The 14,285-nt window shown below is 42.8% G+C and overlaps 2 protein-coding genes across 2 annotated transcripts; both read right to left on the minus strand.

Moving 5' to 3' along the window:
- Positions 1-541: 541 nt before the first annotated feature.
- ssr4 (signal sequence receptor, delta) lies at positions 542-3,573 on the minus strand. The gene is made up of 6 exons (XM_076740044.1): positions 3,403-3,573; positions 3,056-3,174; positions 2,888-2,962; positions 1,765-1,854; positions 1,573-1,638; positions 542-1,202 (listed from the first exon to the last, which is right to left on the minus strand). Exons 1-6 carry the CDS (start codon positions 3,449-3,451, stop codon positions 1,098-1,100), a joined length of 504 nt encoding a protein of 167 aa, XP_076596159.1. The 5' UTR covers positions 3,452-3,573; the 3' UTR covers positions 542-1,097.
- A 1,292-nt stretch (positions 3,574-4,865) lies between these two features.
- LOC143326906 (rho GTPase-activating protein 4-like) lies at positions 4,866-13,436 on the minus strand. The gene is made up of 22 exons (XM_076740944.1): positions 13,325-13,436; positions 11,723-11,812; positions 11,366-11,537; positions 11,061-11,223; positions 10,780-10,842; positions 10,572-10,700; positions 10,341-10,469; positions 9,931-10,152; positions 9,741-9,842; positions 9,000-9,173; positions 8,830-8,914; positions 8,697-8,724; positions 8,457-8,556; positions 8,241-8,301; positions 7,912-7,989; positions 7,602-7,733; positions 7,405-7,510; positions 6,743-6,970; positions 6,608-6,663; positions 6,287-6,518; positions 6,152-6,200; positions 4,866-5,597 (listed from the first exon to the last, which is right to left on the minus strand). Exons 2-22 carry the CDS (start codon positions 11,787-11,789, stop codon positions 5,421-5,423), a joined length of 2,553 nt encoding a protein of 850 aa, XP_076597059.1. The 5' UTR covers positions 11,790-11,812; positions 13,325-13,436; the 3' UTR covers positions 4,866-5,420.
- Between the last annotated feature and the right edge of the window lie 849 nt (positions 13,437-14,285).

The following is a 14,285-nucleotide window of genomic DNA, read 5'->3' on the forward strand; positions in this document are numbered from 1 at the left end:
CCTCTGCAGACAAAAATAACCATAATTTCCACCAAGAGTTCAGCCACATGCTTCAAGCGTAACATGTGTGGAGCAACAGGGCTATTCTTCTTGCTTTTATGAAGGACTATAAATCCTACTAAACTAGTAACTTTTAAAATGGGAACAGAAATAGTTATCAGCAGTAGTGATGTTCCATTAGTCCAGCGGGTATAAATGTCTTTATGGAAAATCTTAGAAACTGTTTATTAAATCAGATACTGAGTGGAGAACAGAGACTGTGGCTCTTGAGAATATCTGTAGAACCATCTTTCATTCCTCTAGCAATTAACTGTCTGGAGCCAAATCTGGTTGGAACCAGTTATCTTTGATCTCGATGGAGGTCAGGAATTGTTAAGTCACCCGGACTTCTAAAACTGGAAACCAAGAAACAAAACCCTTCAGTTGACAAATGTTGCTATGGAACAAGAAAGCATGAACCTTCCAGTCTGTGTTGGAGAAAAAGGAATTTATAGAAGGGGCAGTCCATCACTGGACTATCACATGAAGCAACACATCACACTGGAGGAAAAACAAGCCATTTATTCATTTTACTGGAAGAGACAAATACACTCGGCCTGTTCAGGCCAGCCAGTGCAGTCACATGATTGACATTTCATATGCATCGAGGTCTCAGCCCCTCTCGGTTGGTGTTCAGCACATCTGTAGTCTGTACGTCCCACTCTGCCCCGTGTATCCTCACAGAAGGATAATCTGGTGTGGCTGTAGCAACATCTTTCAAGGCAGACTGAAAACAGTACAGGATCTTCATTTTTGTTCGTTAATGTGGTCCAGGTTTATTGTTGGGTTCTATCAAAAAGTTACAAAATTCCATATTTACATGACAAACTCATGATGAAATTCATCTGTAAATTGATAAGACTGATGGCAGACAGACACAGTCTGAAAAAATAAAATAAAAAAAATAAAAAATAAAAAACCTGCTATTGCTCCTCAAAGCAGACCGTGTGGCAGAATCCTACTGGCTTGCCACCACATTGGATGATGGATTGTTGGTGAAGTGCCACCAGTATTCAGTCTTTAACAATCCAGTGGTTAAATAGTGACTGTGAATCAGTTTATGCTTGGATGGTGCTCTTAGCACTGAAGGCCATGTAGTAGACCAGGATTCCAATGAGGGCAGCCACTACCTCAGTAGACACCCACGGGCCGCTCCATGCACCCTGTAGAGTGAGTAGAAAAAGAAAAGGCTCATCACAGATTTATAGAGGAGGAGGAGAAGTTAACACTGATTACACATTCCAGTTTCAGCTGGTTCTATGAATACTCCAGCTGAAAGCAACACAGGGCTGATTGCTCAGATTGGACCTGATGTCACTGAATTTTTTTTGGCCTCTTGGGGGCAGTGGAAATAGAGCACTGACATATTATCACCCTTTAAGTTGATATGGCAAAATGTTAGCAAACAGTTGACTATTCGGACATCTAGCAAATACATTAACATTCATTGGGAGTCATATTTCTGTCCACCTAGTTCTGTTTTTGGTCTCCACTATATCCTGAGGGAAGTCCTGTGGTCTATACGAGACTCACCCTGTGGTCAATGTTGACAGAGAAGAGAGGCTCGATGGCATTAACGTCTTCATTGTTCCTCTGGGCCTGGAACAAAGGAGATGCACACATATAATTCAAATTAAGCTGCGTTTTCTTTAAAAGACAGCATATTGCAAAACAAGTGGAGCTCACTGGCAGTAAATGATAATCAGCTATGCATCAAACACTAACCTTGCGCAGGGCACTGTAGGACTCCTCATCGAAGAATTTCACCTGATATGTTCCAGAGCTGGCCTGTTTGTGAGGAAGACTCCAGGACACCTGAGGGAAGACGGTGCACGTTGACAACAGGCTGATGTTTTGGGGGTTTTTTTGACCAAAGACTTTCTACACTAAAAGAGGCTGAGAGGCTGCGGAGTACGTTTACGGGCTGCTGAGGAATGAGTTATGGTCATGATATGCTCAAAATGAACAAATTTGATCGAACAGAAGGCAAAAATGTTTTGAAAGATAGGATGAAAGTCTGCCATAATAGATGAATGATGCATTTTTCAAACAGGGCCAACAGTGCATGCTTTTGGACAGATCCTCCTCAAGGGCGTTCACAGTACTGCACTCCTTTGCACAGACAAAAAGTGAAAGAAGCACTTGAGTGACGAATGAAGGCCACTGTGTGAAGTTACAATAACTTTGTTCTTTCATAAACTCTTGGTTTCAAAGGTGGGGTGAGTGATTCTGGAGAAAGATTGTTGATATTGCCACCCCTCCCTCACAATGTGATTACACGTTAGCATGTCTGATCTACTGTCCTCCTGCTCGCCCCATCTCCCCTTCAGCTTCTCTTGCATGTGCACAAATGCCACCTGCTGCTGATTGGCTGGAACAGTGTGGCTTGAACAGCCACTTTGTCTCCCATTTAGAGAGCCATGGGTGTGTACAAAATATGGATTTCTTTCCAGTGCACACACAGAACGGATAGCTCGCAGACAGTGAATTTGGAATTCAACAAATATCAACAAACCTTCCCCAGAGTGCCTCACCCACCTTTTCAGCTGTGGACGGTCTAAAGTTATATGAATGAACCAACTGGTCAAAGACTAATAATCAAATCAGTAAATAGTTTTATGTGAACGCAAGCTCTTGGTGTCAAATATGTTTTGTGTTGTAAAGAGCAAGAGCTTCATGGTGATGTGGAGTGGGAATAGAAAAACTGAGATTTGAAACCAGACAGCACTCAATGTTCAACTCACTGTATATGATCGATCTTCGACAGAGAATTTGTGTGATCTAGTACTAACCACAAAACACTACCAATACAGTGACAGCAAATGCCTTAATGAGGCCACTTCCATACCTGGTATTTGCCAACATCCTGGCCTCTAGTCACAGGGAACTGTCTTCCATTGACATCAGCATACAGAGTCACACTCTGGAGAGGACAGAGATGATCAGCAGTGAGTCAGTCACTCGATAACATCAACTTGTAAGCAGTCTGCTTGAAGTGTTGGAGATGGACTGTTACCTGTGCTCCGTTGGCACAGGCCAGGCTGAGTTCAACGATGAAGACAGACTCAGAGGAGATGACGGCGTCAGAGGTGGTGTAGGCCGACGGAGTGATGGCTGGGTCTGTGCAGCTCTCTCCTGTCACAACACAGTGCAGAACTGAGGTTAGCTAAAAATCTTGGACAGCAATGCATCCTCTGCACAGTGTTAATATTTTATACACATATCGCCAATATGTATACTCCACCTGGCTTAGAGGAGAAACTGACTCATCTGATGAACTTCTTACCTGCTAGCTAAGGCTGGTTAGCATTACAGGCTAATTAACCCCGACACATCTCTCCCACCGGTTCCCCACTGACTTACCCGAGCAGGCGACCACCAGCAGAGCGAGGAAGGCAGCTATCCGAATCATTGTGATGTCTGAGAGGTTATCCGGGAGGTTTCGCGTTGCTCCTGGCGTCCAGCGGCTAAAATGCTCTGCTCCTTTCACACTGACTGAAGGGGAAGAAGTCCACCTCAGCTCACAGCTCCAGCACCTCTGCGCCTGCGCGGGAATGACGTGTCTTTTGCGCCGTGATGCATTTTGGGAAGATACTTTGTCGACACGTCATCTGACTCAAAAGACAAGAAAGATTTAGTAAATTACATAAATATGCTTTCTGTTTTAATAATTTTGATAAGCCGTGCCATAGCTTATCTGTATAAAGACATTTTAAAAATATTAAATGCTGTGTGAGACGTCGTTTTTGTCTAATATTTAACCAGTGGTGGTATAATTGAGTACATTTACTAAAGTAACGTTACGGTACTTAAGAACAATCTTTAGGTAGCGTTACTCGTAACCTATTGTACTTGAGTATTTTCATTTATGGCCCTTTATAGTTGGACTCCACCACAATTTAAAAGAAAATGTACTTTATACTTCATCACATTGAATGTTAAGATTTTATTTTGAAAACATGATCATCTCATAGTGCAAAAGTAGACTGTATAATTACAAAAATTAGCTCACCCTAATCAGCTAAAACATTAAAATGCTTATTGTAAATGTGTGCATCACAAAATCTTCATGATAATGATATAACAGTGACAGGAGCATTTCTGTTGACTTATACTATACTTTTACTCACATACTTTAAGGTAACACAAGTAAGAGTTTGCATACAGACCTTTTTTTCTGGAGCAAGTGACCTGGATTCCTCTTCCACCACTGAATTTATTACTTCCTTTTGGTTCAAAGACTTATTGCTTGGCCTCTATCAAAAGCTTGACAGTATGACACTACTAATATAATACAGACACAGCCCACATGTATAAACGTAACTGAATCTACTTATAATCATACCCAGAATATATCCAAAGCATTTTTATATCAAGCAGTGCTAAAGCATTCAAACATGTGGCTCCATTTATTCTAACTTTTTTCTTTAGTATTTTTTTTTTTTTTGTCCCTTTTTCCTCACTCTTCCTTCTAGTGTTATCCTTGCGTGTCCCCAAGGTTACACACTTAAATGCAGCAGTCACAGAATTAAGGTAGTTTAGGTAATTAGAAGGTAAAAAGGCAATTAGAAGTAATTAAGTTAAATTAGTAATTAATTAGAAGTTTATGGACCCTTTGCAGTCCTATTTGCTTTTTGTTGTTTGTCTAAAACAACAACATCTGAGGTTCATTCACTTTTAATTTAAGTGGACATCATAATCAAGAAATATTCAAATATTAAATTCTAAACGTACTCATAATAACCAAGTCTTAAAGTGAAAGAAATGTATGTAATCCATCCCACATTTTCCATCTGATATTTAAAAGAGGGGAAAAAAAGCAATCGCAATAGACAAAATATTTATTTGGTGTGAACCAAGTTACTAATCATTAATATATACAAAGTCCTTAGAGTTACAGTATTCACAGTTTTCTTATCTATGCGACTCCATCTCATTATGGTAAACAGACATTTGATGAATAATGTACTTGTATGTAGATTTGCGTGTACTACCTAAAAAAAATCACTGAGAAAATTTGGCTGAAAGCAGTTTAACATCAACACCTACCCAGATGCAGATAGTTGCATAACCACATTCAGCTATACACAACAAACATCTGTGCATTTCAAGTAATCCATAGTTTGCGCATTGTCCTGCAGGTTTGCAGTAAGAGCAGGATTCTGCTGTACAAAGCATGACTGGATAGGGAACCACCCTGAGGGAAGAAGCCCAGACCAACAGGAACCTCAGAGATGTGACTATGGGTCAGTGATCTCAGTTTTCTAGAAATAGATGTGCTGAAAGCTACTGTCAGAGCACATCACCCTGCACCTCAGCATTCATTAGTATCATCACTCTCTCTCTCTTTCTCTCCATGTCATCTACTTTTGCCAGTCCTCTCAGTCCATTTGATCCGTTGCTTTGAAGAGCCCTGCTCCTCTGCCCCTGCGTCCATCCTGCCTTTCCTTCCTTTTGGGAGCTTGGGCAGAGGGAGAGGAGGCGGTGGAGGAGGGATCCTGCACCACTTGCCGCAAGAGGAGCTCCTTGAAGACAGAGTCCATCTGGCGACAGACCTCCTGTGAGATGAAATAAACATTGGTGAGGAAAAAGACAAAACTCTCTTTGTTTTCTGCACTTTATTCTGCTCGAGAGCTTCTAATTATATTTGTCACAAAATCCATAATGTACTATTGTCATTATATCATTACTTATTCAATGCTGCCTTCTAATTGAGACACTTTCGAAAAGGTTTGTAAGATGTAATTAAACACTCATAAATGTGAATAAATTTACTAATGCTCTATAGATCACTTGTAATGTGTTTGCAAACTACATTTGATTTGCCAGGTTGTGAAAAATCTTTGGCTGGTGCTAATCTCCAGTATAAAACTTGATTTGTCCTTTTAGCTCTATAGTTCATCAGGAAAATCTCCCCAAAGGGTAACTCTGAAAAAGAGTAATCCCTAACCCTCTGAAAAAGTGCTGCAGAAGTGTTGATTTACATTTGCAGCTGCAGACCTGCTTGTTGTAAAACCCCTTCAAGAACTTATTAACACGGCCAGTTGCAGATGGATTATTGGAAAATAGTCCCATTGCAGTCATTTAAAACTAAATGAGAAATAAGACTGACCTTGTCTACTTGGACGGGGATGTCCTCAGAAGATGAGTGTTCCTGAAATCTGTATGTAGAAAAAGGAAACAATGAATATTCATTTCTCACATGAACACAAGGAGTCCGCTGTAATGCTGCAGCACTGATACTCACTCTCTGCGCACATTGCCAGGAGAGTGGACCCGGCGTGGCTTGCACTGTGGCCCAATGGGAATCTGGAGCATTAACTTCCCACCTGATGTGAGGCTGCCCCCCGCTGCCCCACCTCTCAGTCTGCTTTGGTCCATCGAACCGCTGCTGTTGGCTCGAGGACGCTCTGTTTTTTTCTGTGTCGGTGCTGCAGACGAGCTGATGCTGTTGTCAGATGAGAGTCCTGTTTCCAACTCTGTAAGCATGTGACATACATCCTTTTATTTCATCCAGAGACAAAATCACAGCCTTAGAGAGGTGATAAAGATAAGCACATGGACTTACCATCTTTGCTACGAGTGCACTCTGCATCCATGTCCCCTTCTTCAATGATAGGCTCACTGTGAAGAAAACACCCTCAGACAATCATTCCACCATACACTGTATTCACATTGTGTGCATGAACATCTTTTCTCTTACCAGTCATCCTGTTCCAGCGTCATGCATTTCTCATACACCTGTCCTTGTAATTCGCTCTGGCTGGGGAAGATGCTTTCATGCTGAATGATGATGTTCTTCACCAGGGCGTTGATCTGAGGCTGCAGGGTGACGACATCATCATCCTGATTCCCCCTCACCAGGCTGGGGCCGAAACACACAGCCAGGTTGTAAGGCTGCATCATGTTCTCGTCACTGTACTGAGACACACTGGAGGCAGAGAGCCAAGGAATTACACAATGAGTGTGAGGAGTGAGACTGTTGAAAAGTTAAGAGGCACAGTGAATCAAAGCTGAACTAAACTTCCCTGATCCTTTTTTTCCCCTTCTTAGATTTATCCAGTATGCATACATATGTTTATACAAAACTTTTACCTCAACTACTTTGATTTAAATTATATTCAGTTTATCTTTAGTTTGGTTTGCTTGTTTTGTTGCCTCATCTCTATTATCTGTCATTTTGCTGCATCTGTTTTGTGAATTAAGAAATGTTTTTGTATTGTTTTATATATTAGAAGCTCCATCAGATCTAGCAAGACATCAGCTAACTGGTAAAAACATTTGGTTCATCCTCTTCCTTGAAAGAAACATTTGGTTTCCTATGAATGACATCCTGAATGGTGATGAGGGAATTAAAATACTCACTGATGAAGGAATGCAAAGAGGTATCTCATCACGATGATGACAGGCTTGGGGTAGGAGGAGATGACCGCTTTGAGCTGAGCTGCTCTCTCTGCCTCATTCTTTATTTCTGAGGAAAGGTGATGAAAGACAGATTACTGTACGCAACATCACTCATTTGACATTTCAACATACACTCACACATTTGCACACCCACTTACGGGCTTGCTCCAGGAGTTGGCTGGTGCTTTCGATGGGGAACAGGGGAGTCTCCAGACCTCTGAAGTAGAGCTTCAGCACTCCAGCAACGGAGTCCAGGTCAACTCTCTGCTCCTCAGCCAGAGGGTCTTCTCCTGTAGGGGAAGCCCACAGCACACTGCCCCACATTATTAATGCTCCACAGTTAGGGGGAGCTGATCTATAAGGACATGCACAGATCATGCAAAAAAAAAAACACACACACACACACACACACACACACACACACACACACACACACACACACACACACACTAAAACACACAGGCCTACCTCGCTCAAATGCGTCCCTCAGGTTGTTGATCTCCATCTGAGACCCTGGCACTCTAAATATCCCTTCATGGTGGAGACCTGATAGACAGACAGTTTATTAGAATCACAATTATATCTATATAAAAAGCCACTATTTCTAAGATTTTTACAGCAGTGGCAGACACTGCGTCTGCCACGATGGTTTTTAAATATGACCACTGGGTGGCGCCAAAGCTGAGAAGTTTCAAATTCTACACAGTGGAGTTAGGTCTCATGTGGAATATATCTTTGCATTTGAGCTGCAAATGTGCAGCTGCTGTTTTGGTGCTCCTTCAGCCTTGACTACTCACCGTTGAGGTTTATAAAGCAAATGCAACTTTCCACAACAATTGGAATCTGCTGTCCCGATGCCTGAATGAAAGAAATTTAGTGATGAATTTCACAAAAAGCAAGTCTAACACATCGCCGCTGACTGAAAACGAAAAGGAAAAATAGACTGAATAAACAAAGAGAAAGAAATGCTAAAGGAGGAAATGGTGAGATGGCGTAATCATGCTGGTAGTTACCTGTATGAAGGACAGCATGTCTCCATTGAAAAGCTTGTGATTGTGCAGTAAATTGGCACTTGAGTGATTCCTCCTGATGCGCATAGACTTTCCATTGATTCTGCAGGGCCAGATATTACAATGTGAAGATACAGTAAACTCATTTTTGTCACAATTGTAGAATATATACAAAGTTTCTAAAGCACATTGTTGACAATTATCAACAATCTATAAGAGCTCTTAAAACATTTATGTCCTTACCGAGGCTGATGTCCATTTGATGCTTCAGCTAGGAGGAACAAAAAGCACAAGAAAAAGAAGCAGCCAATAAGGTGAAATGAGAAATACATCAGGATAAATAAAGATTTACTACTTAGTTTGCCTTTTGCAATACCTTTTTCCACAGCCACTTTAAGCTGGTCGTGTTTGGCTTGCAGTTTCGACACCAGAGAGCTGCCTAAAAGGTACTCTTTCACTCTCTGTAAAACAAATCAGTTGGGTTTTAAAGTCATTATCATCACTTTGCCCCTATTCTCATTTATGACTTTAAAAAGTCGGACTCACAGTGATGTAGAGGTTTTCTATTTCCTGCAGGTTGGCCCTGCGTCGGGCCACACTGGGCTTGACTGTCAGGTTCTCCGTGCTGCCTTCCTGAGACGAACCGCTGCTGGGGTCCAGATCATCATCAGTGATACTCTCCAGCAGGGAAGACTGGGCTGCCAACATGCTCTTACTCGCCTGTATGACAGCAGCAACTGAATATTATGTTTTGGCAATACTGCAATTAATCATGGAGATTTTGATTGCACAAATAATACAAATTACCATTATGGTGATGGTGTACAAGATGTGAGAGTCTAAGGTGAACAGACAGTGTAATTGCAATGATGTTGCATTCAAGCGTCTGGCGGAAAGCCCAGCACACATGAATGATACAAACATTATGATTGGTCTGGTCAGTCCTGACTTAGACTTGAGGGTTTAAGTGATTCAGGCTGGAAATATGGTCCAAAAGTCTCTAATTAGGCACATTCCTGCCATTTGTTGACCTGAAGGCATGCTGGCCAAACTTTGATTAATCTCTATGGAAAACTTTACAGTCAACACACAGTTTAAGTTGGATGCTTTTTTCTGTTTTTTTCCCTTCACTTGTTTACTTGAGCCAGGACACTCTCCATCTACTTCAATTAAATATGGTTCAGAAAGCCCTGGACTGCGACGTGAGGAGTTAAACAACACTGGTGGATCCAACATCCCTACAAAAAGGTGATGATGAGGTGATGAGGGTTGTCTGATGCACTCTACCTCCTCCGTTTCCTGAGTGACTGCTTTCAGTCTGGTTTGTATCTGTTTGAATCTGGTCTCCAGCTCGCATCTCATCTCACACTCTGCACTGACCTCAGAAACCTGACAGACACAAGAGAGTCACGAGTTGATGAAAAACAGCTGAATAGTCCACTGAATGCACACACACACACACACACAGAACACAGACCTGGTCTCCATCATGGGGCTGATAGGGGAAGCGAAGGGGCATACAAAAGGTGTTAAAGTGATCCTTCAGGAGGGCGTCTCTGTCCTGGCACTGGTCCAGTCCAGATACGGTCTTTTGAAGCTGCTGCAGCCCCGTGCTCATGTTCTGCTCGGTCCGCCACCGACTAGACAGGTAGGCCCGCATCACCCGGCCCAAAGAGAGGTGGTACCCTGCATCTGCACACTGAGGGAGACAATGGAAACTCAGACAATAATCACCTATAAGACAAAAAAAACTGATGATGCATCTCATCACTGATTGGTCCATGTGGTCTGACTGGCCCCAGAGGTGGGGGATCATAACCTTGAGCAGTACACAGTGTTCAATGTGAAAGACAGCAGACACACCCAGGTGTGAACGGATGCACTCACATCTATGAGAGTAGAGATGTCTTGGAGGTAGTACTTATTCATGGAGGCATTGGCTGCAGCCAAGTTCAGGAGGTAATCGTTTCGGGCCTTGCTGCACTTCAGGTAGATGTCTTGGACCTTACCTTGTCTCTATGGCACATAAAACCCATATCAGTAAGAGGTGAAATAGACACACACACACACACACACACGCATATGAAGATAATAGGACATAAAAGGGTACTTGTTTACTTTCTCTATCAGTCTCTCCAGTTTCTTAGCAGCACTCTGCTTCTGCTTTTCTTCCTGTTTCTCTGCCTCCTTCAGCTTCCCCTCTGCATACACGTAGTCTGAGTGGTACTGGTAGTATGTCCGCCATGCCTGCACACAGACACATACAGCCAGGCTCTCCTTTGTTTACCAAACTGAAAATGTTTTGGGTGGTTGGTTTCTCACTTACAGTCAGTAGCTCTGTGGTAACCTTGAGTAGCCCATCTTGCAGCTGAGTACATATGTCTTTACTCTGGAGACAAAATACCACAAAGTGAGGTGGCAAAACACAGAAGAAACACAGTGAACCACAAAATATATTTTGCTGTCAAGAGGAATACAGCAGTGAAAGTCAGAGAGGGAAAGTTGCAAGAGTCAGGTAAACTGCCCTATGCAGGTACTGACATGTTCCAAATGCATTATGAAAGACTGTGCTTCTGGTTTGGTGGGTGCCAGTGCTCATATCATTACCTTTTTGGCAAGACGTTGTGTGTACTCCAAGCAGTGTGTGAGGGGCTGGATGAGGAAGTTACTGCAGCACTCACTAAGTCCACTGTGCTCCCTGCTCTCTTGACGGGTCTGGGACAACAGAGCCAGCCAGACCTGGGCCACTGAGTGACTACTGGGCTCCTTCCTGAGGATATGTAAAGAAGGAAAGGAAGACCCAGGGACAAAAAAAACATGAAATGTGTGAGATACAACCAGGAATGATTGACACCAGCATCTTCAAGCGAGCTGCTGAGCACATTCTGTATATGTGATGTTACTGCGTTCACCTCTTGATCCGAGACGTGAAGCGTTCAGCGAGTTTTTCGAGGGAGCGGGCGTACTCGCTTTCAATCTCGCCCCGTCGGCGCAGATAGTCTGTCAGGTCCTGCAGCTGCTGGCTCTTCTGCTCAAGTTGCAAGTCCAACACCTTCAGCTGGTCTACAAGCTGGCAACGGACCTCTGACAGGGAAGAAAGAAGGAAAGAAACAAACACATGAGAGAATATGACTCATTTTGAAAGCCTTGCTGTAGAGTGAGAAACGTCTTTTTTTCCACAAGAAGAACACATGTTGATCAGAGTCAAGATGGGGTGTGATAGATGGAAAGGTTCTTCTTCTTGGTGCTAATGAAAGTGCTCATTTTACCTTTGATTTGTGTGTCATAGTCCACCACGCCAACCCTCTCCTTCCTGAGTTTCACATGGGAAGTCATTGTTGCTCCAACTGGCTGGAATTCTGGATAAAGGAAATGAACGTTTTGTGGAGTGTGTTGTGTTAAACATCAGCTGCTCAGTCCCTTTTACCTCTCTCGCAGAGTCATAGTCAGCTGTATGTGCATGCAAGCTATTCTGGCCTTCTTTGTCTGGTAAAAATCAAGCCCCCGCTGCTGCACCCAAGCATGCCTATCTACAAACAGTCACACTCTTAGTGGTGAAACCCCCCCCTCCCCACACACACACCATGCTGACTTCCTCCTGCCACAGAAAGAGCAAAACGTGCATGTTCATCTTACTGTAACACATCTCTTCAAACTGGTCACCTTCTGCTGAACGGCAGACGACTAGAAAACCAGTTGGAAGTGCTGCGTGCTGCACCAGTCATGCTGTAGAAATGCATGAGGTGCAAAAATAGCTCCAGCAACATCTAAGCTGCCCTAAAAATAGGGTGCATCATAAGGCCTACAACTGTGTGGAGATGTTTGTTCTGAAGACCACAGGTGGTTTTCCCCACCATACTCAAGTTCCCTGATTGACGCATAACATACACACTGTAGGTTCCAGTTTCTCACTGAAGCTATCGCTTTAGACTAGACTTTAGACTACAATTAACTGTAGTCACTGAAAAACATTTATCTATGAAGCTTTCTTGCCATTTTTACAAGGTTGTAAGACCACAACTATCCCCACCCTATGATATCTAGTCCCATTCTCAGCAGCATATAGATGAAATGGTACAGATTAAGGCTGGAGCATCTCAATGCACGACAGTCATTTATACACATGATCATCTGATGGCCCTCTGACAAAATGAGAATCGACAACTTAACCACTAATGTCGGCAAGATATCAGCGACTAGGACGACATTTATTGCACATGAGAAAGGGGAAGAGCAGGGTGTTTTCTTGCTGGATCATAACCCTTTGTACACCATCACACACGCATTTTCTCTCTTTCCCCCTCGACTTCCCCTTTTTCGCAAACCAAACATCACTCATCAGCATTCTCTTCAGCTGAGACATTTACTAACAGTCCTGCTAAAAATGAGTCTGCAGCATTACAACAAACCCAAAATTCCCTGTAGAAAGGAGAGTGCCTCAATTTTCCAGCCTATGTCACCCTTTTCCATTAGCCCTTTCATTCTTTCTCTGTGTGATCAGCAATGAATCACCACCTCCTGTCGTCACAATATGCTGCAGTATTTTATTAAAAACTAGTCTTGACCCTACTGCACCAATTCTTTCAGTTGCTATTTTGGTAATTCTGTGTGTGTCGCTCTTGGTTCTCACAAGCACAAACACATATATGCTGCCTGAGCTATGAAACTTTAATGACCCGAGGGCTGTGTCTGTAGCCAACAATAACGTAACTGAAATAATCAAGCAGAATGATTCTTCATGACAGCACTTGCTCGGCAGTTCGAAAACATGTTTATTAGACCTACACTGGCAAACTGGTCTATTTTTTTGAGACTGGTCAGCAAATAAAGATCAAGAAAAGTTTAATGCATCTAAAAAAAAAGAGTCCTACCTGACGAGGAGCAGCCTTGACTAGTCTCTTCTCCAGACTGAGGCAACTAAATAATGCCAGTTAATAGCACAGCAAGCTCTGAACTGTTTCACCTCCCCCTCACATTGGACACGGATGGATGTGGGTGGAGTGGAACTCATCTCTCTGACTCTCTCTCTGTCACACACACACTCACAGCTCTACTGCTCTCGCTCTCTCTCTCACCAGTCATCTCACTCACACATTGAGTTTGAGCCATCGGCGCGCAATTGTGCAAGTGAGACGAGTGAGAACCTTTTCGAGGCTCTCTTTCATGCTGCCTCTTGAACTCCAGAGAGGGTTTTCAGTCCAATCAAACAGCAGCTGTTTTCACTGATTGGTCCCTCTGTGCTGCTTATTGACAGGCTACTAAATGAAATCAGCTGCTATAGTGTGCCTTTGAAACAAACAAAACAGCCCGACTACTCTGAGGGTACTCTTGGCACAACACCAACGGCCACCATAATCCACAGTGTGCCTGCATGCTGGGTGACAAGTTTATGGTGAATAACTGTGTGGCTAGAAACCTTGGAAACATCTCACATCAAGAAAAGTGGCACAAAAGATAAAAGGTTATTAAACTTCTGAGAAAGTCCCCACTAACTTTCATCACATGTACACTGGTGGCAAAATAAGGTAAAACAAACAAATATACAAATAAATAAATAAATAAAAAAACTCACAAAATCACAATCACTTATCTGGGCTTGATCGCTTTGGAAGACTTGTTCTTAACAGCAGAAGAGCTGTTGCCTTCTCTCACCTCTTGCTGCAAAGTGTTACATGGCATGAAGGTGTGAAACTAAGCTATTTCCAATATGAGATAAACAGCTGAACTTTCTGAAAGGTCAATGTACAACACTTGCTGTTATCTGCCATGTACTTCTCTCTACAAACCACTTGTATGATAAAGTACACAGTTGACTGCAACAAGTCACCACTA

This window comes from Chaetodon auriga, chromosome 10 (assembly GCF_051107435.1).
Source record: "Chaetodon auriga isolate fChaAug3 chromosome 10, fChaAug3.hap1, whole genome shotgun sequence".
In the NCBI taxonomy this organism is placed as follows: domain Eukaryota; kingdom Metazoa; phylum Chordata; class Actinopteri; order Chaetodontiformes; family Chaetodontidae; genus Chaetodon; species Chaetodon auriga.